At 39.6% G+C, this 27,943-nt stretch overlaps 2 protein-coding genes and 1 long non-coding RNA gene across 6 annotated transcripts in view; 2 read left to right on the top strand and 1 right to left on the bottom strand.

Annotated features, from left to right (window-relative positions):
* Positions 1-2,027: 2,027 nt before the first annotated feature.
* LOC138975953 (uncharacterized) lies at positions 2,028-5,092 on the bottom strand. Its single transcript, XR_011458823.1, has 2 exons — positions 4,186-5,092; positions 2,028-3,498 (listed from the first exon to the last, which is right to left on the bottom strand). It is a non-coding gene; the product is annotated as an uncharacterized lncRNA (long non-coding RNA).
* Positions 5,093-13,362: 8,270 nt separating this feature from the next.
* The window catches only part of LOC138975939 (uncharacterized), a 293,946-nt gene continuing 279,365 nt past the window's right edge, over positions 13,363-27,943 (top strand). For both annotated transcript variants that reach the window (XR_011458818.1, XM_070348711.1), the window contains exon 1: positions 13,363-13,565. The gene's annotated coding sequence lies outside the window, so the exon portion shown is untranslated. The remainder of the gene's footprint in view (positions 13,566-27,943) is intronic.
* LOC138975924 (uncharacterized) lies at positions 14,537-24,240 on the top strand. 3 transcript variants are annotated; one of them, XM_070348687.1, is made up of 5 exons: positions 14,537-14,790; positions 16,569-16,637; positions 17,731-17,825; positions 20,079-20,249; positions 21,871-24,240. In XM_070348687.1, the coding sequence occupies exon 5, from the start codon at positions 22,202-22,204 to the stop codon at positions 22,913-22,915; it is 714 nt and encodes a 237-aa protein (XP_070204788.1). In that variant the 5' UTR covers positions 14,537-14,790; positions 16,569-16,637; positions 17,731-17,825; positions 20,079-20,249; positions 21,871-22,201; the 3' UTR covers positions 22,916-24,240. The 3 variants fall into 3 exon arrangements, 2 of the variants coding, with proteins under 2 accessions (XP_070204788.1, XP_070204787.1); XM_070348686.1 differs by having other exon boundaries at positions 14,577-14,882; XR_011458816.1 differs by lacking the exon at positions 21,871-24,240 and having other exon boundaries at positions 14,659-14,882.

The following is a 27,943-nucleotide window of genomic DNA, read 5'->3' as shown; positions in this document are numbered from 1 at the left end:
GGTTATGAAATTAAAGGCCCCTACTGTTTTTGGAACCGCAGGAGCTTTCTAGTTTGCTGTTAGGTAGATTTTTGGTTCCTCTTTCATGTCATGCTCTCTTTTTCTTCATGAATTCTTTTCTTTTTTCTGCCTTCTTGCTCATTCACCTGTATTTTTTCCAAAAATCTCTTCTCTTGTCGCTTGTCTCGCGATTCATGTATAGTTTAATCTGTTAGTGTTCTGATGTAAGTCCAGCAGTAGATAGGTTAAGCCTATTTTAACATACTGGAAACTGGTAATCTTCCAGTAGGTATTAATTTAGTTTTACTAAAGCCTGCTGGGACACAAATAATGGGTTAGTGCATTTGTAAACAGGAATCGCTTGACAAGTGGCCCCCTTCATCCCCCCCTTCCTCGTCCTGATATGGCTCTACGTAGTCGGCTGGATGTTAAGCAACAAATAAACAAACAAATAATTGTCTACCTATACCCGTGTGACTTGGAATAATAGGCCGTGAAAGGTAAATATGCGCCGAAATGGCTGCAATTACTGGCCGTATAAAATTTCATCTCACACGGCATTACTGCAGAGCGCCTAGAACTGTACCCACGGAATATGCGCGATATAAGCGTCATTGATTGATTGATTGATTGATTGATAAAACTGCTGCCGATGTACTTAGACAACTGACTGGCGTTTATTTTCTTCGTGAATACCAAGAACGAAACATCAGTGTTTTGAGCGCAAGCCATTGACAAAAACTATAGCTGCCAGAGTGGTTTCGACAAGGGAAACCACACTTTCTGCGGACCGCTCAGGCTCAGCGTTTGCGTTCGCCGAACATCATGTCGCAACCAAAAAAGAAGAAAAAAACTCAATTGATCAGTGGCCACGGTGTGCTACCCTTCGCCAAGGTAGGTGCTTCTGAACAAAATAACAGCAACACCGCGAACGTGGACAGTGTGAGTGATAGGGGTAGTGTTGTCGAGTCGATGGAAGCAGACGACACAAGCTTAGCAGACGACAGTCACATTCACCGGCGTATCGACATCTGCTGAGATTGAAAAGCGACATCCAAATCGTGGTTTTCAAGCAAATTGGCTCACCCTAGGCCTACACCCATGGCTTAGCTATGAGGGTGGGTCCATGTTTTGCAAACTGTGCAAGAACGGTGGATGTAAAAATATTTTCACCATGGGAGGTTGCCAAAATTTCAGCATTAACTGACCACCTCGCTAGCAAAGACCATGCCAGATCCATAGATGTGCTCGTGTATCAGGAAACCTTCAAAACAATGGATAAAATCACAATGTTATGTGACGGTGTCAGAGTGTGTTTATGTTTTATTGGTGTTTCACCAGTCATATTTCCAACTGAAAGGCTTGTCAAGATTGGAAGAGTTTTATTGTTTTACTTTCAAAACATTAAAGTTAAAGGTTTGAAAAAGTTTTAAAGAATTGGTGTCTTTGTGTTTTACTTAAATCAACAAAGCTGATTGTTTCAGTTGCAGTATGCAACATATGTTCTGTGTTCCTAAGACAATGATTACCTCTTGTGCTTCAATGTTGCGGTGACTTTCGATGAGCCAAAATAATGGCCGAAATTTTTTCAAAATGTCCTAAAGCATTCTGACAGTTTTGGCCAAATGTCCCAACATAAAAATGTCTAGCAACACCCCTGAACTGTGGTGTCTTGTATAGATCTGATTCTGATGTCTCTCATGAGCAGTAGCAATAGTCTTTCTGTTATTATGTTTTCACTGGACGGAATCTTGAATTTGAAGATAAAGGCATTGTTTAAAGAATGTGTTAATTAAACTGTGGTGTATTGTATCTAATTCTGATGCAGGTGTCTCACATGAGCAGTAGCAACAGTTTTTCTGTTATGTTTTCACTGGATGGAATCTTGAATTTGAATACACATACATGTATCATGTGTATATGATCTGACCTGCTGCTATTTCCTTCCATTTCAAGAGCAGATTTCACTCTTTCTATCACACACACACACACACACACACACACACCACATTAACATACACTTTGAATTCATTTTGCATAAATGTGACATGTATTGACACAACTGACAAAGGTTGAATTATGCTGATTAACCTCAAAATAGCTCTACACAGGAAACAAGATAAGGAGCATTGCAAAATTAAATGGCCTACACTTGAAATGCGAGCACACATTTAAACTACCAATAACATGCAACTTCAAGCAACACTGAACATACCACTACCAGTATTGCAGGTATCAAGCCAAAGTGAAGAGAAGAACACTTTCACTAAATGTTCAAAATTGAAATAACATACTGTGGGCATGTGAGTCATTAACTATTCATTATGATAAATAGACCTGTGCGCTTTTTTGCAGAAATAAGTGTGTTCAATTTTGTTGTCATCAAAACAGAACTAGTTGATAATAGAAACTAACTTTCAGTTCCACTGCCAATTTAAACACTGTATTACTTGACTGTACTGATGCAGAACTACGCTGGACCACACACTCTTATTTGTTCCCTAAATCAAGCAGCCAATCCGTGTCACTGGAAACATTGAACAAGGAGAATGAACAATATACCTGGCTGAATAAGTTGATAATCAAACTGCTCATGATTCTTTGTTATTCACAGCAGTGGATGTAAAACAATCACAAAATAATGTCCTGTATGCATCATAATTTATACTTGTAGCACTTGATTTTGTATTGTGGTCGGTGATCCTAAACAAAATGTATGCCTACATCTGTGCATGATTTTACTTTAAGAATAAAATGAAACAAGAATGGAACAATTAATGACTTCTCTGTGAGTGTGAACTGTGATTTAAAACATTACATGCCCTCTTTTCTCTCCCTCTTTACAACTTTACTACTGGCCACTTTCTGTGTGTACAGTCATACATGATGTTTGTTTTCCCACACACATGAGCAAGCGAGTCTGGCATTGTCACTGTTTCTTGCTGCGTTTCACGGCTTGTGTTTGCAGCTGCTCCTGGTTCACATCCACTGCTTGTAGAGGCTCAGCTTCTCTGTCCAGCCAGTTTCCAACTAGCTCTGGAAAAACTGCGAGTCTGAACACTTTCAAAGCTTTCTCCACACACATTGCCCAAAAATCACAGTCAGGCAATACTCAGACAATAACTTTATCCACAGTAGTCCACACCATGAAATCGCAGTAGGAGGAACTGGTCATAACAATCTGGCACTGTACCGGTACTTGACTATTTAACTTTTAAGTATGGGTGGTCCTTGCGCAGACAAAGCATCCCCTCACTGTTAGATTCCAAACAGAAATGGCGGTCTGTCACACACACTCAACAGCTGACTCCTTGAAGGTGAAGGGACGTGTGTGCAGGTTTCTCCAACTCCGGCCATGCAGGTTTCTCCAACTCCGGCCATGCAGGTTTCTCCAACTCCGGCCATGCAGGTACAGTGTGCTGACAGTATGTTGCCATCAAAAGTGGCGATGGTCCAAGGAGAAAGTGCTGGTTCATTAAGGCGTTGTGAATGAAGAACCTGAAACATAAATTGAAGATCGCACAAATCAGCATTCAGCTAGGTCAATCGAATGAATATAACTCTAAGACGCACATAATGTCAATGTGCTTTACAACATTAACAATGAAAAGTAAACAACAGATTTTTAACTGAATATGAACATGAAGCTCATTATAATTAGGCCTAAAAAAAAAATAGGTGTGGTTACGGTAACCCGACCTACCCTATTTTTGGGGGCCGACCCTATAACTTTTTATTACATTTGTCAAAAAAATACCCCAAAAAACAAGTAAACGAGTGCAGAAAACGCAATGAAAGCGAAAGCGCCCGAGTCGCACACTTATTTCCCTGTCAAGTAGGTTTATTTTGTACACATTTGAAAAAAAAGTAAAAAAAAAAAAAAAGTGATTGCCTACCTTCCTACCCTATTTTTTTTGGCTATGTTACCGTAACCACACCTATTATTTTTTTTGGCCTTATATATAAATATAATAATTTGCAAGCTATTTCAAAATATTTATATATTCAAGACTATCTACAGCTTTTGTCGTAGTCCAGAATACAAACTAAAGCGAAGAATATATTAAAGACAAAGCCTCAACACAATATCCTGAACTGCAACTTACAAGTGAAATCTGCAACACAAGACAGAGAACACTCACGTTCATTCATTATTATATTTATAAACTGAAAGCACATTCTTACCTTTGCAGAAATGACAGAGTTTTGACAGCCATCAGGGCTGTAGCGCTTGACATCCCTCACCCAGCCAGAGACAAAAAGTCGGTAGGAATCCAAACGTTTGTAAGCTTTCACTTCAGCAACATGCACTCTTCGAGTTCGACAGTTCTTGCCAAGCACAAAATAATTTACGATGTTGATGTAACTCAGCTCTGGCAGATCGTCCGGATTTGCTGACCAGCACCTGGTTGGAATGTCATACGGATCATTCCCATCACTCTCCAAAATCTTCTGATGGTATCGCCGCCTCTCCTCTGGTAACAATCGCTCAGAATATGTTCGCTTCTTGCCCGGTCGCTGTTTCTCCATCTTGCTTTCAAGGCAAGGGAAGTCACTCCAGGAGGCATTGTTTCCCGTTTTTCAACGGTTCACAGCTGTTTTTACTTTTCTCTTTGAAATGAAACGATGAAAGGAAGAGAAATGGAAAGACAGGCATGTTGTTGGGACATAAACAGAACAGAGAACATAAGGGGAAAATACTGTGTTTCAACAACTTCAAGCAAGAAAATGCAAACACTAAACACTCCCGGCAGAGAAAACCCTTAATTGACCTTGACCTTTGACTGTGTTTGAGATCAGTTATTTTCGTACTCGGCTTGTAAAATAAACAAAATAATATCCAAACAACAGCTATTTTAAGATAAGAGTGTGTGGAGAGACCTTGTATTCAATTATAGTAATCACTGAAAGACATAAAACTTAGTTCAGAAGCGAATCCTAGAAACCCCTAAATAATGGAAAATGTCTTGGCTAAACAATTCATTGTTTACGTAAACAATGAATTGTTTACGTAAATAATTCATTGTTTACGTAAATAATGATTTATTTAGAAACATTGCTGATTGTTTATAAACAATGTATTATAAGTCTAAATAATATATTGTTTACGTAAATAAATCATTATTTACGTAAACAATGAATTATTTACGTAAATAATTCATTGTTTACGTAAATAATGATTTATTTAGAAACATTGCTGATTGTTTATAAACAATGTAATATAAGTCTAAATAATATATTGTTTACGTAAATAAATCATTATTTACGTAAACAATGAATTATTTACGTAAACAATGAATTGTTTAGGTAAATAATGAATGGTTTACGTAAATAAAAAATTATTTAGAATTGTTTTACATTGTTTATAAACAATTACTTATTTAGCACATGAGCTTCTAAATAATGATTATTTAGCTAAAACTGGTGAAAAAAACATGAAAAAGTATCCAAATAATTATTTGACAAACGGAATGCCATACGCTCTTACACTTGGTAAAAGAGATTACAAATCGGCCCACCTTCCATCACACACACACACACATACACACACACGCACACACTGCACTCACACACACAACGACGCCTACTTACACACACCCTCTTTAAGCCGGCGGGGATGAAAGCGTGGTGGCCAGTGACCCACAACAAACAAAAGCCAACGCTCGAAGTTCGATTTCACGAAATTCACGGTGCGGGGTGCGCCGCCTTGCCCTTCTGTTCTTTTTTTTTTATATTTAGTCAAGTTTTGACTAAATATTTTAACATCGAGGGGGAATCGAAACGAGGGTCGTGGTGTATGTGCGTGTGTGCGTGTGTGCGTGTGTGTGTGCGTGTGTGCGTGTGTGTGTGTGTGTAGAGCGATTCAGACTAAACTACTGGACCGATCTTTATGAAATTTGACATGAGAGTTCCTGGGTATGAAATCCCCGAACGTTTTTTTCATTTTTTTGATAAATGTCTTTGATGACGTCATATCCGGCTTTTCGTGAAAGTTGAGGCGGCACTGTCACGCCCTCATTTTTCAACCAAATTGGTTGAAATTTTGGTCAAGTACTCTTCGACGAAGCCCGGGGTTCGGTATTGCATTTCAGCTTGGTGGCTTAAAAATTAATTAATGACTTTGGTCATTAAAAATCTGAAAATTGTAAAAAAAAATAAAAATTTATAAAACGATCCAAATTTACGTTTATCTTATTCTCCATCATTTGCTGATTCCAAAAACATATAAATATGTTATATTCGGATTAAAAACAAGCTCTGAAAATTAAATATATAAAAATTATTATCAAAATATTTTTTTCGAAATCAATTTAAAAACACTTTCATCTTATTCCTTGTCGGTTCCTGATTCCAAAAACATATAGATATGATATGTTTGGATTAAAAACACGCTCAGAAAGTTAAAACGAAGAGAGGTACAGAAAAGCGTGCTATGCAGCATAGCGTAACCACTACCCCGCTCTTCTTGTCAATTTCACTGCCTATGCCGTGAGCGGTGGACCACGAGTATACGGTCTTGCTGCGTTGCATTGCGTTCAGTTTCATTCTGTGAGTTCGACAGCTACTTGACTAAATATTGTATTTTCGCCTTACGCGACTTGTTTAAAAAAATTTTAAACACTTTCCCTGCTGGTTGACACTCAGTTTGATATGTCTTGGAAGAGCATCTGTCTGTGTGAATAGAATAGAATAGAATAGAATAGAATAGAATAATGTTTATTGTCATGAACCAGTAAAGTTATTGACACAACAAACAACAAATAATAATAATGCATTATACAATGCTAAAACAATCCGTAACAAATTTGCCAAGACGAACTTGAACTTCGTCTTCTAAAAATAAGTTACTTGGATTTTTGTTAGCATATTTCATATTGATATGTGAAGCATCTTCTTTAAATTCATCCCTTAATTTAACATATTTATTGCATTTATCTAGAAAATGTATTTCATCTTCTATGACATTGCATTCAATACAAAGACGATTTTCTTTAGGGATATTCTGATGTCTTCCACTTTCAATTTTTAGACAATGTGTGCTAGTCCTTAATCTGCTTAACATCTTTCTGTGTTTATTATTCTTAATTTGTATTAAGTATGACTGCATTTCGTAAGATTTACTGATCATAGAATAAAACTTAAGTCTGGAATATGTATCTGATTTTTCTTTTGTCCAGTATCTTATATATTCCTCTTGTTGTTTTTTGTCAATGGCAAACTTTAATTTGTGTACATTTAATGTAGATTGGTTATGCCAAACGTGACTAAAACCTAAGTTACAAAGAGATTGTCTAACAAATTGTAGCCATGGCGTTTCTGTCGGATGGAGCAACATTGAGTCATATAATTGATGTATATACGAATCTTGTTTGGAGTCTAGAATATGCGCCCAGAATGCTATTGTTTGTGATAACATTTTTAATCCTAAAGGGAACCTTCCTAATTCCCCCAGTACAGGTATCCACATAGCTTTTCTATGAACTCCAAGAAGGAATCGACAAAATTTGATATGAACAAATTCATGAGGAGTTTTGCTAGATAAACATGATCCAAAGAAATGATCAGTATTTGTTTGTTTTATTTTATTATTAAACGTAAACGGATACCAGATTTCAGCGCCATATGTTAATATCGGATTTACAAGTGAATCAAATAAATGTATCATTGTGTCTATTTGCACGTTTTGATTGCTGAAAATTCTGCGGAGGGAATGTGCTGCTTTATTACCTTGTTTACTTAAATGATCTTGAGCTGTATCAAAATTTCCATTCTTGTTGAATATGACCCCTAAATATTTATATTGATCTGTTACTTTGATTACATCAGTTCCACATTTAAATATTGTGTGCATTTTTGGATTTATATGACAAAATACTATAATTTTTGTTTTTTCTATGTTAATTTTCAAACCCCACTGTAGGCAATAGTTATTTAGATAATCTAACTTATTTTGTAATCCTATTTTTGATTTTGAAAGAAGTACTAGATCATCTGCATACAGTAGACACGATATTTTTGTATTCTGGTTAATGTATGGCGAATCAACGTCAGGCATTCCATCTGTTATATCATTAATGAAAATATTAAAAAGAGTTGGGCTTAATGTATTTCCTTGATGTACTCCTTTTTTAACCAATACATCTGGTGAATATCCACCTTGCATTTGTGTGCATATCTTTGTATTAATATACATGTTTTTGATTATATTGTAGCATTTACCTCTTATGCCAGTTTTGTATATCTTAAGTAAAAGTGCATCATGCCAAACGTTATCAAAAGCTTTTTGAAAATCTACGAAACATCCATATAATCTACCATTTTTAGTATTGATAATATCGTCTACAATTTTCTTCAGAATGAATATTTGATCCATCGTTCGGTATCCTTTTCGAAACCCAGCTTGTTCTTTTATCAAAATGTTCTTTTTTTCTAAAAAGTTGTTGATTCTTGAATTTATGATTTTACAAAACAATTTTCCCAAATTACTACTAAGAGTGATTCCTCTATAGTTACTCGGATTCATTGGATCTCCTTTTTTATGCAATGGTACACTTATTCCAGTCTTCCATTCTGTAGGATAGTTACCACTTGTAAGAATAATGTTGAATAGATTAACTAATATTTTAGTCATATGATCTAAACTTGCTTTTATAATTTCATTGGTTATTCTATCTTTTCCGGATGACTTCTTATTTTTCAACGTTTTACATTCTTTTTTTAATTCTTTCTCTGTTATGGGGTCATCTAAAATAGGTGTATAACAATGTGTATGCATCTTCTTTAATTCCTCATTTACTATGTATTTTCTTTCATCAGAAACTTTAGTTTCTGTTCCTATCAATTTCTCTAAATGATCAATCCATTTCATTGGATTGATTGCACATTTTTTAGTTGTATTGACTTCACCCATCGTCTTTAAATCTTTTAGAGTTTTCCACATAGCACTTGGATCGTTATTAAATTCGTCATTCAATTTCTTTACTAAATTATCTTTAAAAATCCTTTTCTTTTTCTTTAATATTGCTTTGTATTTTTTTCTTTTTGAGTAGTATTTCTGACATAAATTTACATCATAAGGGTATCTATTTAGAGCATTTAATAATGATTTTAATTCTCTCCTTTGTAAAAAACAGTCACTATCGAACCATTTTTTATGTTTTCTATTCTTTTTCGTAAAATTGCGGTTCTTGATTTTCTTGTTCAAGCATTTTTTTGCAGCCGTGTTTAGCATTGCTGTTATTTTGTCTGTTAAATTGTTAACACACTCGTCTGAGTAATATTTGTCTTCACATGTATGCATTGTTTCAATTTCGTCGTTTATGTTCTGAAGTAAATGTTTCATGTCTCGTGTGTCTAACTCCTGTTTGAATTTAACTTGTGAATTGCTGTCCCACTGATATATTATATCTTCTGCTTTTCCTTGGTTATTAATTGAACATTTATTATGTTTACAATTGATGTTAGGTTTAACATTGGCATTTTTGTTTTTGAACGGAATTCGAATTCTTAGTTCTAAAGGACAATGATCTGAATATACAGTTAAATCTTTTACTTTCATATGTATTACATCCTTGATTAGTTCCTGAGAACAAAGAAAATAGTCTACTACACTACAACCCTGGGGTGTATAACATGTGTATCGCCCACTTAAGTCTCCCAAGGACCTTCCATTAAGTATATACATGTTATTATTATGGCACAAATCTATCAACCTTCTACCTTGTTTTTGTATGACCTTATCTGAAGAATGTCTTTCATGTAGATAGTCAAAGCAATAAGTTGATGGCAAAGAATACCTAAGACTTTCGCTATCTAACTTTAGATAATCGATCAGTTCACCCGTTCTTGCATTGAAGTCTCCGCATAAGATCACGTTACCTTTGGGTATTAATTCATCTAAGTCATTCTCTAACTTGTCCCACAATTCCTCAGTAAAATCTTTTCCAAAGGATGACGATTCGGGCGGAATATATACACACCCTAAATAAATGTCGTGTTCTTTGTTATCCTTTTGAACTTTCAGCCAAATAATGTCACTGTTGCTTTTTTGTAGGATTTGGAAGTTTGAAGATATGTTTTCTCTTATGAATAAACTAATACCCCCAGAAGCACTGGTTGCATTTGTTCTTCTCTTTCTATAAAAGTTACGTTTTACAAATCCTGATAGAAATACTTCTTCGGCATGGTCCTCGTCCAGGTGCATCTCCTCCAGCATAATAATGTCATATCCACATAAAGATTGTATAACGTTATCATCCTGCAATTTGTTGGTTGTTTGTCCGTCGATTGTTTCTTTATACCCTTTTAGGTTCCACGACAAAACATTAATACTGAATGTACTACTATCAAACATGTATGGTTTGTATGAAAAGTTACCTTCGTCGTAACACTAACATTTTTGAAAGAATCGAATACGTTATTAACGAACAAAATATCTATCACGATATTATTAAAAGAAATATCTATCGCGTGGTCGTGGTTGTGGACTCCAGTTCCATGGTCTCATCATGTGAGGATGCATGAAGGCTGAATCTCTCTTTGGTGGACTATGATGATGTCCACTCCATCTTCCATTGCTCTCCCATGTTCTCTGTCTTCCCGTTTGCTGGTGTCGTCGTTCAAATGGTGGTGGGCGAGACTGGTGATGAAATTGGCGATGATAATGACCCGTATGTTGTTGGATTGGTCTGGCAGCTTGGTGTTCTGAGTGATGGTTTCCCTGCCTTTCCCACAAAATATGGTCAAGGTGTTGGCCAATGTTTCTTGCCAGGACTGCCGCGCCTTTCATCGTTGGATGTATTCCGTCTCTGTTCGACAGCGAATATACGTTTTCATGTGAGACAAAGGAAATTCCTGTCTCCGCCATGTCTGCTGCGCACACAGCATTGAATACCTCTCGTTGAGTGTTCAGATCCATTACGTTAGTTGGAATGATCTTACTCACGACAACCTTGGCTTCTTTGAATCGCTGTTTGGCTGCCTCCACACATTTGGTCATCATTTTTGCCGCTCTCTGACCTTTTTCTTTCTTGATGTCATTCACCCCGACATGAAACATAATTGCATCTGGAGTTTTGTGAATGTTCTCCACTGTTTCTTGGCAATCCTTGATGTTCACTACATGTTTTTTTACTATCTTCAGACCGTACGTTTTTTGCATTCGGCCTGGATCGACATGTTTCAATACACTGTCATGAATGAGGTAGACTGTTGGTAGAGAGTTTTCTTCCTCTCTGTGCTCTTGTCGCGACAGATTTTCAAACACAACGTCTTCCTGATCTTCATCTGAATTGGACTCACTCGCTGTTGAATCAACAAAGTCAAATGAATCTTCACGGCGATGTCTTTTCAACACGCTGATCGGGCTTTTGTTTTTCTTTTTTACACGAGGATTTCTTGATGACGTCAGATTGTTCGATGTTGTTGACGTCATTGCCTTTTCGGCTTCATGGTCTTTGTTTTCCATCTTCTCGTATGGCGATTTCGATGTTATATCTCTGACTTGATCAACCCTTTTATTCACCTCTATTCCTGATGACGTCATTGGTTTTGTGCACGACTTTTCTGGTGTCATTTTGATGCTGATGTCATGGTTCATGCTTCCATTCTTTTGAGGTTGGCACGTGGTCTTTGGAACCTTCTGTTTTTTCTCATGTAGTTGTTCTTTTACGGATGTGCTGTACGTAAGGATATCTGAATACGTCGTTTGAGTTGTCACATCTTGTTGTCTCGTCTTGGGGTGTGTCGACAACATGTCAGTCAGTTCCTTGATCTCTTCTTTGTGACTTCTATTTGTCAGCTGGATTTGTTCGGCCAAGTTGAGAATCGCGTTCTCCATGTTCTGTATCATTCTCTTGCCCTCAGACTGTTCCAGTTTCAAGAGCTGCAACTCATGTAGCAGGATGACATTGTTGTTTTTAATCGCATGATTGTTATCAAGAGATTCTTCTTCTTCGGTGAGGATTTCACTGACGTCCTCCACAATCTTTTCGTCCAACATCGCTTGTGCACAATCCTCGCAGGTGAACTTTCTCTGCGTTCTTACGAATAAGCACAGCTGATACACTGGTAACTTGGTGTGCATCCATGGAATCTTGCTTTTGCATGAAGAACATGTAAGTTTTCTTTGTTTAGATATTTCCTCAGTTTTTTCACCGTTGATCAGTGTTTTCACGAGTGTTTGATCATCCTCTTGACAATTCTGGAATCTTTGTTCTTGGGTTGTCAAGGGAATCGTGTCGTCATGTCCTTCAACCGTGGTTTCGCTTCGGTTTTCTGTTGTTTCATCTTGAAATTCATCCTCCTCACCTACTCTAGTTTCATCCTCTCCTTCAAAGTTCTGATGCTCATTTGAAGAACCTTTGAATATAACTGGATTCTCAATTCCAGCCTGCCGCATCGCGCATTTTGCTGCGGCCAACGACTGGTAACAACGATGAGTTGCCTTTGGGAATGCCGTCACTGATTTCGACGCCTCGTTCCATGTATCAAATATTCCAACAGTCCTTCCACTGCTTACAGCATAAAATCGCTTTTCTGATCTCTTCTTTTTCCTTGATCCTCTCGAACGACTCATTTTTTCACTTTTGAATCATCACTTCACATGGGATGCGTCTGGCTTTCGCCATTTTAGAACCGGAAGTCCAACAAAGTAATTGTGTGTGTCTGTGTGTATGTGTGTGTGTATGTCCGTCTGTCTGTCTGTCTGTCTGTGTCTGTGTGTGTGTGTGTCTGTATCTAGTCTGGGTCTGTCCATTTTCTTCAAGAATAATGATATTAAGGAGAGTTGATTTCCGCGTAGAATAGTTGGTCATAAGGCTATACGCAGCACCAATGAACACATGTGACTTACAGGGCCGGACCCAGGGGGGGGGGGGGGTTCCAGCCCCGGAACCCCACCCCTGGAAAAAGCATGTACCTTGCTTTGACTTTTACTAGTTTTAGCACCAAAACAATGCTGCTCTTAACCCTCAAAACAAGGCCCAGAATGCACCAGATTGCACAGATTTTAACCGTTTTTCAAAAATTTTCCGGGGAGCATGCCCCCGGACCCCCCTAGTTCGCGCGCCTGCCATTGGCAGGCGCGCGCTTGTGGCTTCGCCACTTCGCTGATTTGCCCCCCCAAAAAAGGAGGAACCCCCCCCCCCCCCTTACAACTCATTTGGTCCGGCCCTGACTTAGGATGGAAACCATGTTGACAACCAGCCCGCCGGTTCTCGTCCGGAACACTGCAAACAGCCAGTCGAGCTGACCCGCCGCTCGGTACAGCCCGCACCGCGCGGCAAACCGTGTGCTCACATGCTCCCAACTGCAACTGCAACCCGGCGTGTCGTCTGCTCGCTGTCTGTCTGGGTCCCAGTCTAGGCCAAGTCTCGGTGTCTGTGACAGTTGGGTGAGAATGCGATACGGGGGGAACGGCCAGACACAAGCTCCCTCCATAGGTGCGAACAAGGGTAAAAATCACAGGGGAATTTACTGCTGACGGAATCGTTAGGTGTCCGTGAACCGTGAGGCTACTCTGTTCCGCTGGACTGTGGGGTGTCTCTCGCTGACTCGGACTTGGTGTAGGTACACAACTTTTGAAGTGTGTGTGTGTGTGTGTGTATGTGTGTGTGTGTGTGTGTATGTGTGCGGGCGGGGGAGGGTATGTGTGTGTGTGAAATGATTGTATTAAAACCGATTTCTTCTTGACTTTGCTTTGTAAATCTCGGTCCCCCCTGAGGAGGGTCTGATGCTTCCATAGGCTGTCTGTGAAGGGATACTTGTTTCTCTCTCTTTCGCTCTGCTAAGAGATTTTAATAAATCTCAGAAGAAAATCTCTGCTGACTTTCAATTGTTTCTTTCACAACTTCTGATGTTATATATATGAGTTATTTATATGGATTTGAGTGTGTAGGAGTGATCACATGCCATTGAAAAATCGCAGTGCGTACAGTGAAACACCTCAATAAATGCGGTAGGAATATCGTGACATTGCTAAACAAATTCCATTTGATTTTAAAATATTAAAAGGAAAAACTTTGTGTTTGTGAAGTCAAAAAAAAGACACTCGTAATTATGATTTAATCTTGCGAATTTTGACTGATGTATTCTTAAATGATTTGACCATAACAATTTTGACTGATGAATTCATTAAAGATTGAAACATAACGGTTTGTAAACAAAGGGACCTCTCTCTCTCTCTCTCTCTCTCTCTCTCTCTCTCTCTCTCTCTCTCTCTCTCTCTCCACCCATTGCACACCGGTTGGACCGTATATAAGGTAACGTCAAATTATGCTTGTGCAACGTATGTGGGAGTATCACTTATACCCTCAGGATATCTCTTATCCTGTTGCGTAGCGTTACAAGCAGAGAACAGTATACCGAAATGGGAAGGGGAAAAAATGGATCGGGAATTTACAGGACGTCCGCTGTGCTCTCAATCTTCAGTAGTTATAAGTCCCTCTTAGTTTATCCGAGTTGAGTCCGTCTAGATAATGCCATTTTCTCCACCCCTTCTTTTGTACTTTTTTAAAAAAAAATTTTTGACTGTGCTTGAAATGAAAGTTATTCGTTAGATCGTTTCTACTTTTTTGTCACATGAAACATGGCGGACATCGGAAGAAGTCACGAGTGGGGCGGTTTCGCCCTGCGAAAAGAAGCTTCGTGCCGGTTGTGGATCATCGGACTATAAGTTGGGTCGGCAGGCCCAAAACACGCAAAATAAACCTAGATTCCTCTTCTGGTTCCTCGCGTTGCGAGTCGTCATGGGTTCGCTCCTCAGCCGATTCAACCCAGCAAGGACTCCAAGTAGGTCAAGGAGACGGCGACTGGGCAAAATCCCAAAGTAGACTAGATCATTAGAGGAAAGGACGTTATACCCATTCCGTAAAACTCCAAAGGTATGTAAATGACTTAGGACATAAATCGGAGGGTTAGATTGCAGTTGATTCGGAGCAATGAATTTACAACGCTAAAGTTCAAAACTTCTACACCATGACCATACAAATTACTTTTTTTTTCATTCAATTTCAAACTCAAAGATTCCGATTTTGTTCTGTCTGTGTTTGAACTGCATTTCGACTCTCAGCATCATGATATTGATAATGACGCAGAGCAATCAACACCTACTGAGCTAAGTTCCTTTTTATGTCTGTTGGCTAGTACAACAGTACAACTTGAACTACAAGTACAAGGGCCATGAGGTTGACATAATTTGGGGTTGGTTAATTTTGTTTGTTTGTGATGTTGCCACATAAGGCTTTAGCAGTTTTTAGTCCCATGACTCATTGAATGTTTTAAAGATCTACATATTTATGTATTATATGTCTACACACCAATGTCTCATGCACTGAGGAATTTCTGTTATGATGATGGTAACAATTCTGCAGATTGCTCCAATTGTAATACTCACTAATACTGGTATGATCATAATGACATGTAGTACTCACTACTGCTGACTCAATCAGTCAATGAAATTAAGCCATGAAACTACAGTGTTGCAACTGGATTTGTTACACATATTTGTTATGCGGTGTCTGCATGAGGAGAGGTACTTGTAACCTCTGTCCCCTCTGTTAAAATAGCAAAATCTAGATCGGCACTTTTCAGGGTGAGTACGGGTAAGGTCATCAAATCTAGTTTTTAGGCCACATGTTTGCCAAGATCTGCAGTCTTGGTTGGAGCAAAACAACGTTTGATTTGGAACAAAAAGGACTGGGTGGTCGGGTGGTAACGCACTTGCGCTCAGAAGCGAGAGGTTGCGATTTCGACCCTGGGTCAGGGCGTTAGCAATTTTCTCCCCCCTTTCCTAACCTAGGTGGTGGGTTCAAGTGCTAGTCTTTCGGATGAGAAGAAAAACCGAGGTCCCTTCGTGTACACTACATTGGGGTGTGCACGTTAAAGATCCCACGATTGACAAAAGGGTCTTTCCTGGCAAAATTGTATTAAGGCAAAGATAAAAATGACCAACCAAAATACCCGTGTGACTTGGAATAATAGGCCGTAAAAAGTAGGATATGCGCCGAAATGGCTGCGATCTGCTGGTCGATGTGAATGCGTGATGTATTGTGTAAAAAAAATTCCATCTCACACGGCATAAATAAATCCCTGCGCCTTGAGTCCGAGTCTGGAGATACGCGCGCGATATAAGACTTCATATAACATCCTGACTGCTTGCTGTGCAGAGGAAGTGTTCTTTTTAAGAAATGCATTCAAATAAAACAAATGGAGAAATGCCCACTGAACAGAAACAGCCAGGCTCCTAATGTGTGGTATGAATCCAAGTTGAGAGAGATCAGCTGAGCTAGGATTTTACATGGAACAAGATCATCCCTCCACTTGCATACATGTATACCAGAAATGAACATACAGTGTGCTTGATGTGGTGATCAAGTGACATTTTGCTATGAATTTGTTTAAGCAACTAGTAGCTTCTTCAGCGTTAATTCATTAAACAATTACTCTTATTAGAACACATTGCTAAGTTAAGTTATGCGTGTGTTTGTTATTGCAATGTAAGACCTCATGACATAGATATAACAAAATAACACATGATGAGATTCTAAATATGTTTTGTTTACTTGCAGGTCTCAGTTATTACCAAGCCCTGCCTCATTCTTCCCGCAACAGTGACATGGTGCTGTTATAGAACACAAGTAAGGCTTTTGATCATTTCCAAAATACACTAGCAATAGATTGTGAGTGCAACTGGTAATGAGAATATTTTACCACAAAAGGCTAAAGTACAAATAACAGATAATTTATGATGTTAGAAAAAGAAGTCCGCCAGAGCAAGTGATTAGTGTACCAGTTAGCTAGGGTGGATATATTATATAATTACAATTTACAGTCAGCATAAAATGTTGAGGCCAGTCTTGAATTGTTCTCGCCCTGTGAATTCACCGGCAAATCAGATGGCATGAAGAAATCAATGGTATATTATGCTCTGCATTGAATGAACCATCTCCAGTCATTCTGAGTGACACACCTCTTTAAAAAAACCATGCCAGTAATTAAATCCAGGCTACATGGGGATGGAAAATGACCCTGGCAATTTCAACCTCTGCTTGTGCCTTTGTGTAGCAGGATTGGATATGGATCTTCAAAAGCCTTAGTTCATTTGTTTGTATCATGTATGACGTTATAAGTTAATACTATTAGTCAATTTCAGATAGCAGAGTTATTTTCAGAGCTTTCTAACCTCAAACCCTGTCTGCCCCGTGGATTCTAGTTTGTAATTTAAAGGGTATTTTGATTTTGACTCAGTTTCTTTCTTGCAAGTTCATTCTTTTCTCATTCTAGGTACTAAACCACTACTGATGACTGCCTGCATCAGGGTTATAATTTATGAAGAAGTCAAAATGCACATATATAACAGTTTACAATTTAAAGGCACACTTGCCTTGTCACTATAGTGTGGGTCACTGTCTCAGATATTATATGGCTATGCTTTAACATGGAATCCCTCATCTTGGCCACATACTAAAAAATAAAATATATATTCAGTGACTGCTTGCTGTGGTGAGTTAACTCAAAATATGGGATATTTTCACAAACATTCAAGCTGATCTATGTTGGTATGCATCCAAGTAGAGGGATGATCTTATCCCAAGTAAAAGCCTGACAAGATCTGAGACTGTGATTGTGAAGCAAAATGTTTTTACATAGTAAAGTAAGCCTTTAACGAGAAAGTATGTCTATTGCACTGGGTGTTTTATTATTATTATAGTATATATATTTTTCTTCCAGGTAGTCTCTCTTTAAACTGACTTTCTACACCATGGTGTCTCTGGCAGTGTTATAGTGGCAGAAGACAGTTGGAACTGGATATCCTCATTTAGATGGTAGGCATGTTTTCGGCTTTTGTGTTGCTTTGGTGTATGTGTGTATGGTGTGTGTGTGTGTCTGTGTTAAGGCCATGTCAGACGCACAACACAAAACAGTGTTTCCTTTCAAAACAAACACAAAACAGCGTGTTTCCCATGTGACATCCCCCAAAACGCGTTTCAGAAAACACTGTTTCGTGTTTTTGCATCGTGTTTTGGGTTTTAGAGCATGCTCTAAAATCTAAAAACACGTTTTGGTAGTCAGCCAATGAACGCGGACGATCAACTCAAGTGACTCGGTTTCCGGCACCACGGAGATAGAAAAAAATGGCAGACTCAGATGTGGTACCGATTCAGGGTAGTATCGGACCCATGAATCCTAACTAGAGTCTATGGATCCTGTCACGATTGAAGAGAGGCAATAATATCAGTGGGCGCTGCCAGCCGTGTTGTTTACAAACCCAAACACAGCGCGGTAGCTGAACGGGTCAAGCTGACACTGACCGTATCAGTGGACACTGACCGTATCAGTGGACACTGACCGTATCAGTGGGCACTGCCAGCCGTGTTGTTTACAAACTCAAACACAGGGCGATAGCTGGATGGGTCAAGCTGACACTGACCGATATTTCTGTGAAAACACGCACCGCGCTTCATCTGTGTGTTTCGCAAGTGACATCCCCTCTTTAAAAACATGTGTTTCCCCGACGTTTTGAGATGGTGTTTTTGTCGAAAACAGGGTTTTGTGTTGTGCGTCTGTCTCCGCCTTTAGACACATACCAGAAATAAACACACTGTTTGCATGCTGTGGTGAAGTGACATTTTGTGATTTGTTTTTTTAATGAACTAGTACAGGTAGCTTTTACAGCATTTATTCATAACACAATCGCACTTTTTGGGGTATGTGAACAAGTTAAGAGATCAGGGTTCGACACTAGCGGGGGCGGGGGGCGGAACGCCCCAGAGTTTTGTGTTCCGCCCCAAACATTGCCGAAGCTTGGGGCCCACTCCGCCCCAGGATAAATTCCAACAATGACAAACCGAAAATTCTAATGCCAGCAGAGCCAATCACTAAAAATCGCCAGTCAAAGTCGTCACTGAAATTTGCGTTACGATCAATGCCGCAGTCAAGAAAAAAACACATTCAAATCGTCGAAGGACAATGTCGTAAGGGAAATAACTCCCAGATTGCGCTCTTTAGCGTGAGAGATAAGTATCGCCTTCAAATGCCAAACGCAAAATGTGGCGACACATCCCTGGTGTAAAAAGACATGGTCAAATGAAGATGAAGAACAGGGTGGAGAGAAACGAAAAAAGGAGACCGATGCAGCCAAAAGCGCGAAGCGCTGTCGTAATTTCAATGTCAAATGGTTGAAAGAATTTCCCTGGCTTCAGTACGATGAAGAAAAACAGACAATGCATTGCCGCACGTGAATACTGAGAGTGGGCCCCAGATTTTTTTTTCCGCCCCAGCAATTTCCATCTCTGGGGCCAGTGTGGCCCCAGGCCAAATAAGTTAGTGTCGACCCCTGGAGATCATGTCTTATCCCATTTTAAAGCCCTACCAGATCTGAGACGGTGAGCCAAATTGTTTTCATGAGAAGGAATGTGCCTTTTAGTGAAATCTATGTACTTTACAAAACATATTTTAAGAAATGAAATGTGTTACAAGTAACAGCCATAGGAGTGATAGCCTGTAGGTGGAATAATAATCTTCAATTGCCTATAAATGATTATCTGGTTAAGAATGACCTCTTCAAGAAAATTAATGCAAAGCATTTTGATGTTTGTGACGATTAGTTACTCTTTATCACGTTTGGTCGCTGATTTTGCTGTCAGTGTCAGTGTTGGGCAGGTGTGCGTCCATGATGTCATTGCTATTGAAAACTAATCTGTACTGTAAAGTAAATGTACCCATACATGGCAGTTGTCTGGTCAAACCGGGGGCCAGCCATGACTGGGACTGATGTATCCTCAGGCACTCGACACCAGGTGGGCGGGGCCAGTGGTTGGGGTGTGATTCCCTGCCTTACACCACCACAAAGTGTTGTATCAGTAGACAAGACTGAGCAGAACTTCTGCCCCTCCCCCCCCCCCCCCCCCTCACCAATTGACCACTCAGTGCCATGTGCCTGTGGCTGTATCATAAACACTTTGTGACAATAGTTGTTACCTCCTTAGAACATATCTTGTGATGCTCCTCGGTGTTTGATGTATGCTAACTGGTGTACTTATGACATAGTGTTCATATGAAAGTTTTATGTGTTGCAGCTCATCCAGATCACAGGTACACAAAGGAGCTGGTTCCAGTGAAAACATAGGCACATGGAACTGCTTATGGACTACTTTAGAAAGTGTGCGGTTACAACCAAGACTCTCCAGTTAGGAAGGTCTGCGGAAGGGTGCTTGTTCTGTTTCCTCGGACAGGCTTTTCAAGACTAGGTAGGTTAAACCACATGATTGGGCTTTAATTATGAATGCACTTCAAAGTTCACTTATTTCATTATCTGGTACAAGTTCTCTTGCATGTGGGTGTAAGGCTGAAGAAGAACCTCTGACAAGTCAATTTTCAAGCAACTGAGCATGAACCCAGGTAAAAAAAAAACCCACAGAGCTCTCGTTCTCTCTCTTTCTATTGGTCTGTTATTCATAGAATGACACTAACAGTGACACAAGTAAAAAAATCTGTATCATTGTTTTGACCTCTAGAAATTTGGTAGAGAATAAGATGACTAATAGTATTATTTTGATTATTTTATGGTCATTACTGTGGACTCCCCCCCCCCCCCCACACACACACACACCACCCCACCCCACCCCTGCCCCTTTTAAGACACCCCAATCTAAGACTCCTTCCTATTAATGACCCTGTTTACGCAGACTTCTTGTTCATAACATCTGTAAATTCACTCCCATTTTAAGACTTGCTCCTTTTTAAGACCTGATTTTGCTTATTTTGGATTTCGAAAAAGAGAACAACAAATCCCCACTCTCTAGCCAGGCACATGATTTTTGTATGAACCAAGTTGAGGGATGGCATTTGTATAGGCCTGACCAGATCTGAGATGTTGAATCTATTGCTTACAAAGAAAGCATTGTGTCATTAAAGGCACACTACTTCTCTTCACCGTCTCAGTTCAGGCCAGGCTTTAACATAGGATAAGCTCATCCCTCAACTTGGTCACATATGAACAATCAACACACTGACTTCTTGCTGTAGTGATCGAGTCAGATTTGCCAAGGCGTGTACATGGAATAAGATCATAATTCTAAATGCTGAAGTAACATTCTGTTTCCTATGAAGCTAGGCTTGATTTTGGTATGAATCCAAGTTAAGGGATAGCATGTGTAAAAGCAGAATTGTTTACAGAGGCAGCTTTGTGTTATTAAAGGCATCTCAGATCACCTGCCAGGCTTTTTTTTTTTTTACATGGGGTAAGACTATCCCTCCACTCCGGCACATACCAGCAATAAACACAGTGGTTACTTGTGATGAAATAGTGGCAAGACAGATTATTTAAGCATCACATAACCTTCCTAAGTGAAGTCAAGTCGTGTGTGTGTGTGTGAGCATAGAATGTTGAGGACAGCCTTGAAATTTTCTGACTGTGTGAATTCAACAGAACTGCTGTAAATCTGGCGCAGTATAGTTTTTATTGTATGAAACTTCATTTCCAGTCAGGTGCTATGAAGAAATCATATCAGGTTATGCTTTGCAGTGAACCACCACCAGTATTTATTTATTTATTAAGGAGATTTCTATAGCGCATAACTAAAAGCACTATTTCTGAGTAACACGTCATCTTAATTAAAGCATGCCAGTATCGCCAGGCTCCTTTTGGGTGGTAAATGTGGATCTTCAAAAGCCTAAGTTAAAAAAACAAGATGTAAAAGTACATTTTAATAGTAGGTTTTTTTCAGAGGGCAGATATCACAAGATATGATTGTTCAACTGCATGTATGCCTCATTACTAAAACAAAAATTAAGTGGTATTTTACTCGTCTTTCTGGTAAAACATATACACCATCAATATATTATAATAATGATCTTGCTTGTTTACAGATGGACAACAGCTGCTGCCAGGACTAGGTTACGCATAAAGAAAACAGTCAACACTTGGCTGGTGCTGGAGCTTCTTTGATGTCTATATCAACAAAAAAAAGACAGACAGATACCAGCTCATTCAAGACTATATCCCCATTTTACTCACACAGAACAGAGAGCCATCTTCCGCCTTTGCACAGGACACTGCTGTCTGAAGGTACACCTCAAAAGGATAGGTTTTGCACCTACAGCGGACTGTGGCTAGGGTAGGAAGAACAGCGCCAAGCCGGAGGACGTTGACGATCTCCTTGGATCCATCTCCAGTTGTTTCACTGACATCAAGAACTGGATGACTGAGAACAAGCTGAAGCTGAACAGTGAGAAGACGGAGGCCCTTCTCGTTGGAACACGACAGAAGATTGCTTCCCTCACTGTGACCGACCTCCAGCTGGATGACGCGACTGTTCCATTCTCCCCTGCTGTCAAGAGCCTTGGCGTCTTTCTCGACTCCACTCTCTCCATGCAGACACACATCTCCTTCATCATCAAGACCTGCTTTTTCCACCTACGACGCATCGCCTCCATCCGTCGCTACCTCACCCACGACGCCTGTGTCAAGCTGGTTGTCTCCCTCATCTTCAGTCATCTGGACTACTGCAACTCCCTTCTGGCTGGCCTCCCCGCCTCATCCATTCATGGCCTACAACGAGTCCAGAACGCCGCTGCCAGGCTGACGTTGAGGAAGACGAAGCGAGACCACATCACCCCCCTACTTCGCTCCTTGCACTGGCTCCCTGTCAACACCCGAATCTCCTACAAACTGTCTACAAGTGTCTCAACGACTCTGCTCCCGAGTACCTTCAATCCTCCCTGGACCTGTACACCCAGCCCTCCGACCGTCCCCTTCGTTCTGCTGCTGACCCTCTCCGCCTCCACATCCCTCGCTCGAAACTCGCATCTGCTGGTCAGCGTGCATTTCCCTCCGCGGGCCCCTCCGTCTGGAACTCCCTGCCGCTTGAGCTTCGCCAGAGCCCCTCTCTTGACGCGTTCAAGAGTAGGTTGAAGACTCAGTTCTTCCCGTAGCTGGCTGCGACTTTCATGCTCGACGTGATGTGCTGTGCCCCAAAAGACATTCTTGTGCTGTGCTCTGTGAGAGGTGTTTTCTTTGTGCTTAATATTATTTTGTTTGACCTAGCTATTGATGTGTACATTGTTGTTAAACAGTTGTTTGTTTACCAGGGTTTGCTAGTGTGTGATAGGGTTCGTGTCCGTCTGAAGATGTTAGTTTCTTTGTTAGTCCTGTGTTGACAACTCTTCGACAAGCGCTTAGAACTGTACCCACGGAATACGCGCTATATAAGCTTCATATTGATTGATATTGATTGAACAGACTCTGCAACACGTTCTGAGAGGGTTGCCTTTCCTTGCCACCCCTGTGCAACAAGACTTGGCCAGAGAGCACACATCCAAATGCAAACACTGAAGAGGAAGAAGAAGAAGGTGCCCACACAGAAGGGCATGAATCTACTTTAAGGGCAGAAAGGTTTACAGCAGTTTATAGACTTGTAGCAGATAACATGATTGTTGAGACAAAATTACCTTAAAGGGAGAAAATGAACAAGCTAAATAGGCTGTACAGTACTTCACTTGAACAATTTATAAGGTTCCCTGTAATGTATTAAGTATCAAGAACATTTACAGATCACAAGACATTGTGTTTTCTTTTGTTTGCAATACAAATTTTTCACAATAAAAAGATATGCACTTGGCAAGATCCTTAAAATGTAAAACTAGTACGTGTGACAATTTTGAATTGTTCAGAGATGGTTTTGCTTCAGTGGTAAATGTTTTAGCTTTGTTATAAGATTCCGTTACTGAAGCATACTTTAAAACCTTGACCTTCCAAGTCTTGAACAACATACCCTAACTGTGTTAGCACCCTGGGCTGCGATCATTGTGTTGAGCTACTTAACAGAGGACTCCTTGGTTTTATTACATATACTTTGGTTAACTTTAATTATTTGATAAATAATTCTAATACAGGACAACTCCCCCATCAAATGTAGAAATGTCGTCTGCATTTTTATTTTGTATACTGCATATTTTAAAAGGCTATTTTTGTGCACAAAACATGCATCTGCAGGGAGGTTTAGAGGGTGAAGTTAGGATCTATTATGGGGCATGCAGCACCACACCCATTTTGTGTGTGTGTATTTTGTGTTGACACATAAGACACTGTCATTCCAGCAGAAACCTGTGATGATGCACATTTTATTGCAGTAACCAGCTGAAATTGTATGTACGTTGTTATGAAATTGACAAATGATCCCTGCTTTGCAATCCTGGGTTAATGATATTGCCAAAATTAAAACGTGGAGGAAAAAGTGAGTGTAAACCTATTCTTGTGGTGGTGGTGGTGGTGGTGGTGGTGGTGGTGTGTGTGTCTGGTTAGTGTGTGTGTGTGTGTGTTTGAGTGTGTGTTAAACAAACAACACCAAACCTAAATCAAACAAGCACAACAAAAACAAATGACACAAAAACTGACAAAAATCAGAATATCAACAGGAGAAAAAAACAGTGGCTGAATGCAATACTTATTATAACTTAAAAAGTAAAAGTGTGCGTGTGATGTGTGCGTATGTTTGAGTGTTTTAAACAAAAACAACAAACCTAAATTAAACAAGCACAACAACAACAACAAAACAAACGTGGCAAAATTCTGAATATTAACTGAGGAAAAACAAACAGTGCCTGAGTACGAGACTTATTATCAGGGAAACAACGGCAAAACTCGCAATGTCGTATGGAATAAGGTAAAAGATGTAAATCATGGTTTACAGAGAACATCAGTACTGAGTTCTGTCATGTTTTATTTTCTCCAGAGTGTGACGTCTGCAGAATGATCGATACAAAAAGCAGTGTCTCCAGTCATGGCCATATGCTGCTTTCCTAATTTTTGCTTTGCACTATTTTTGCTTTGTGCACATATTTGAACCTTGTGGTGCTATGATTCGGTTCTTAAAAGAAAATTATGACTCACACTCACATACAATCCTTGTTTTTGAATGTTTTAAAACATTGCTGCTTTCTGCTTTGAGCCTGGAGGAACAAAATGACTCTGAAGCCGGACTGCCGACAGGAAGAATGAGAGGGAAAAGAACACGCAGCCATGAAAACACACACAACTCCCTGACAGATAAACTGCTTATGTTCCAAAATCAAGAATCTTTAAGCGCGCACGCACGCACACACACAAACACACACGCGCGCGCGCGCGCACACAGAGAGACTCTCCTCGTGGAAGTAAACTTATACTCGAACTTGAAAGTAAGTATAAATGTTTGATACGAAATAAACCTGTGATAAAAGTCTTTTTATAAATCATCGGTACCAACAAAATTGTCACAACACGTAAAAGGACATACTGTAGTTTCAAATTAGTAACAATCTAAGCCATTTTAATCAGCACTGGTGTCCGGCAAGCACTAACAGATACAACAGCACGTGTATGCATCTTGAAGTAATAAGACCTTGAAGTAGGCCTAGAGTTTACACTATGCATTATGTAATGCTTTAATTCAGCTGCCTAACTGTGGAACTTTGCAAATGTGTGAGGACCGTTTCACAAAACAGACAAAACACCCTCTCAGTTATTTACACAAATCAGTTCCAGAATGTGCGTGTTCCTTTTCCGTCTCTACAAATTAATGTTATCTGGGGGGAACTTGAAACGAATCATTGTCGCTTCCGCCCTCAGTTATAATTGCCTGAGCATAATAGGAAATGCAACAGGTGTAGTCTTCCGCCTGATTTTTAGTCAAGATATTTCGACACAGAATGTTTCTTTCTTTTTTCTTTGTATGTTCACAAGCTCACATACAATCATTTATGCAACACTGACAATAAGACCAGACCAGAGTTGTGATTGAAATGGGCAGTTTATTTAATAAAGCTCCAGAATGAATAAAAATACATGACAAAATAAGGTGGTCCCGCTGTACAAAGCCGGTTACCAAACACACACACACACCAACACACACAAACACACTCACGCACGCACACACACACACACACACACACACACACACACACACACACACACACACACACACACACAGTAACATTGTACAACTTACTGTCACATTCAAGCGGGAACACCAAACAAAACGTATCATCAAATGAAACATTTTAAGTGGTCAAGCAGATGACCACAAACCACACTTGAAATCTTCACATTTTAACACTTTCTCCTGTATCCATAAAAGTCATTTATGCTGACTAGATAATGACATAATAAAATGACATCAATAAAACCATTCCCTTTTTTATTTTAAAGAAAAACAAGAAAATTAAAATAACGCAAAGAACTGATGCTCAGTAAGGTTGGGTATCGATCTCAAATGTGTGCATAGCTAATTACATGTAACCGGCATGGACTGGGGCTAGAATTGGCCTTTCTGTCAGGCAACTCGGCCTCTAATTGGTTTTATATTGTCTGATCCCCCTCCAGAAAAAAACAATACCATTTGCCCCGTGCTTCTGCGCCCACAAAAAATATTCGGGAATAAGAAAAGTTCAAATTTTAGGCACCCCACATACAACCTTAATTGTCAGTCAATTACTTTACTGCAATCAACGTTGATTTTAAAGTACCATGTCATTATTATTTTGGAGATAGATTTGAAAAAGTCCATAATTGCAGACTGCGTATTGCATACCTGTCAAGTACTTTTGGCCTCTGACCATAGTAAATGGCATAAGAAACCATAGTTGGGGATCAAAAACCATAGTTAATGCGTGGATCAGGATGTGGTTAAACGCACAAATTCAACTTCTCACGCATACACACTAAACCAATCAGATTGGTTTTCACAAACTAAAAGTAAAACACATAAATTCCTTTCTACACAAACTGCTCTTTATTTACCACTACATGTAATACATTTACACTGCACTCTTGTTCGTTCATTTTTTTTGTCACTTGTCACTTGTGTTCTTTGTTGTATTCATCTGTGCAAATCTTTGCTTTGTCAATCATGCTGCCAGTCACCTTAAAATCATGGCAGCATGCATCAGAGTTAATTTTGACCTGTAAGAAGGCAGTCAGTGTGTCAGCTCCCAGACTGTGATCCAGCACTTGAAGGTGTTGCAGGGATTCACTGCCAAATGGAAATTTATTCAACATTTTCCTCACACAGGCCATGTAGAACTGGCGCACATCATGCCAGAACTTCTGTTGTGTGGCTGGTGCAAGCTCCTCCTCAGAAATGAATGAACGGCAGTCCATGCCAGCAACAACAAAAAAACAAAATTTTTTTTTTTTTTTTTAATGCTGAAAATGCGTATGGTTTGAGGTATACGACGTAGGACCCAAAAAAACACCGAAAATCCGTAAGAATTACGCAGAATGCGTAGGACTTGACAGGTATGGTATTGGTTTGAGTGATTTGAATTTTGATTTGTCAGCGGCACCTTAAGGATTGCCCCAAATGTGAGTGCGGTTACCCAAGGGAGACTGCTGAGCACTATTTGTTGCATTGACCCTTGTGTAGAGATGTACGATTATTGTCAATTGATAACTGATTATAAGTTTATTGAAATATTATTGAAAGGCATCCCGCAATATTCCCGGAATGTCAATCAGACCATATTCATAACTGTACAAGAATTTATTAAGACAAACAGGCATGTTCCGTACATGAGCCTCTACATTTTATTCATAATGTTCATTTGACACTGTCATGAGACAAATGCTGCCTGACCAATTGTTCTTCGTAATTTCTCTCGTGTTTTGTGTCCTTGTTTCGACTTATCGATTATGGCCCAATCGTTATGTAATTTAGTGCCATTTTCGCCGATCACAAAATGTATTAACTTTGCGTGTGTGTCTTCTGTGCATTTAATATTATTGTGACGTGACCCACTCTTCCAACATTTCTGGCGCTCCAAGTCTTCGTCGTCCTTTTTTTTCCCCTTATGCTGAATTCTGTTCTCTCGTACCCCATTTCTTTTTGTTTCTTGTTTTTACCCCCACCAAGTTCTGTACTACCACCCCTCCCTTTTTGATTGCTTGCGCATCAGGTTTGTCTTT

The sequence above is a fragment of the Littorina saxatilis genome, linkage group LG9 (genome assembly GCF_037325665.1).
Source record: "Littorina saxatilis isolate snail1 linkage group LG9, US_GU_Lsax_2.0, whole genome shotgun sequence".
In the NCBI taxonomy this organism is placed as follows: domain Eukaryota; kingdom Metazoa; phylum Mollusca; class Gastropoda; order Littorinimorpha; family Littorinidae; genus Littorina; species Littorina saxatilis.
This window is presented reverse-complemented; position numbering and strand designations above follow the sequence as displayed.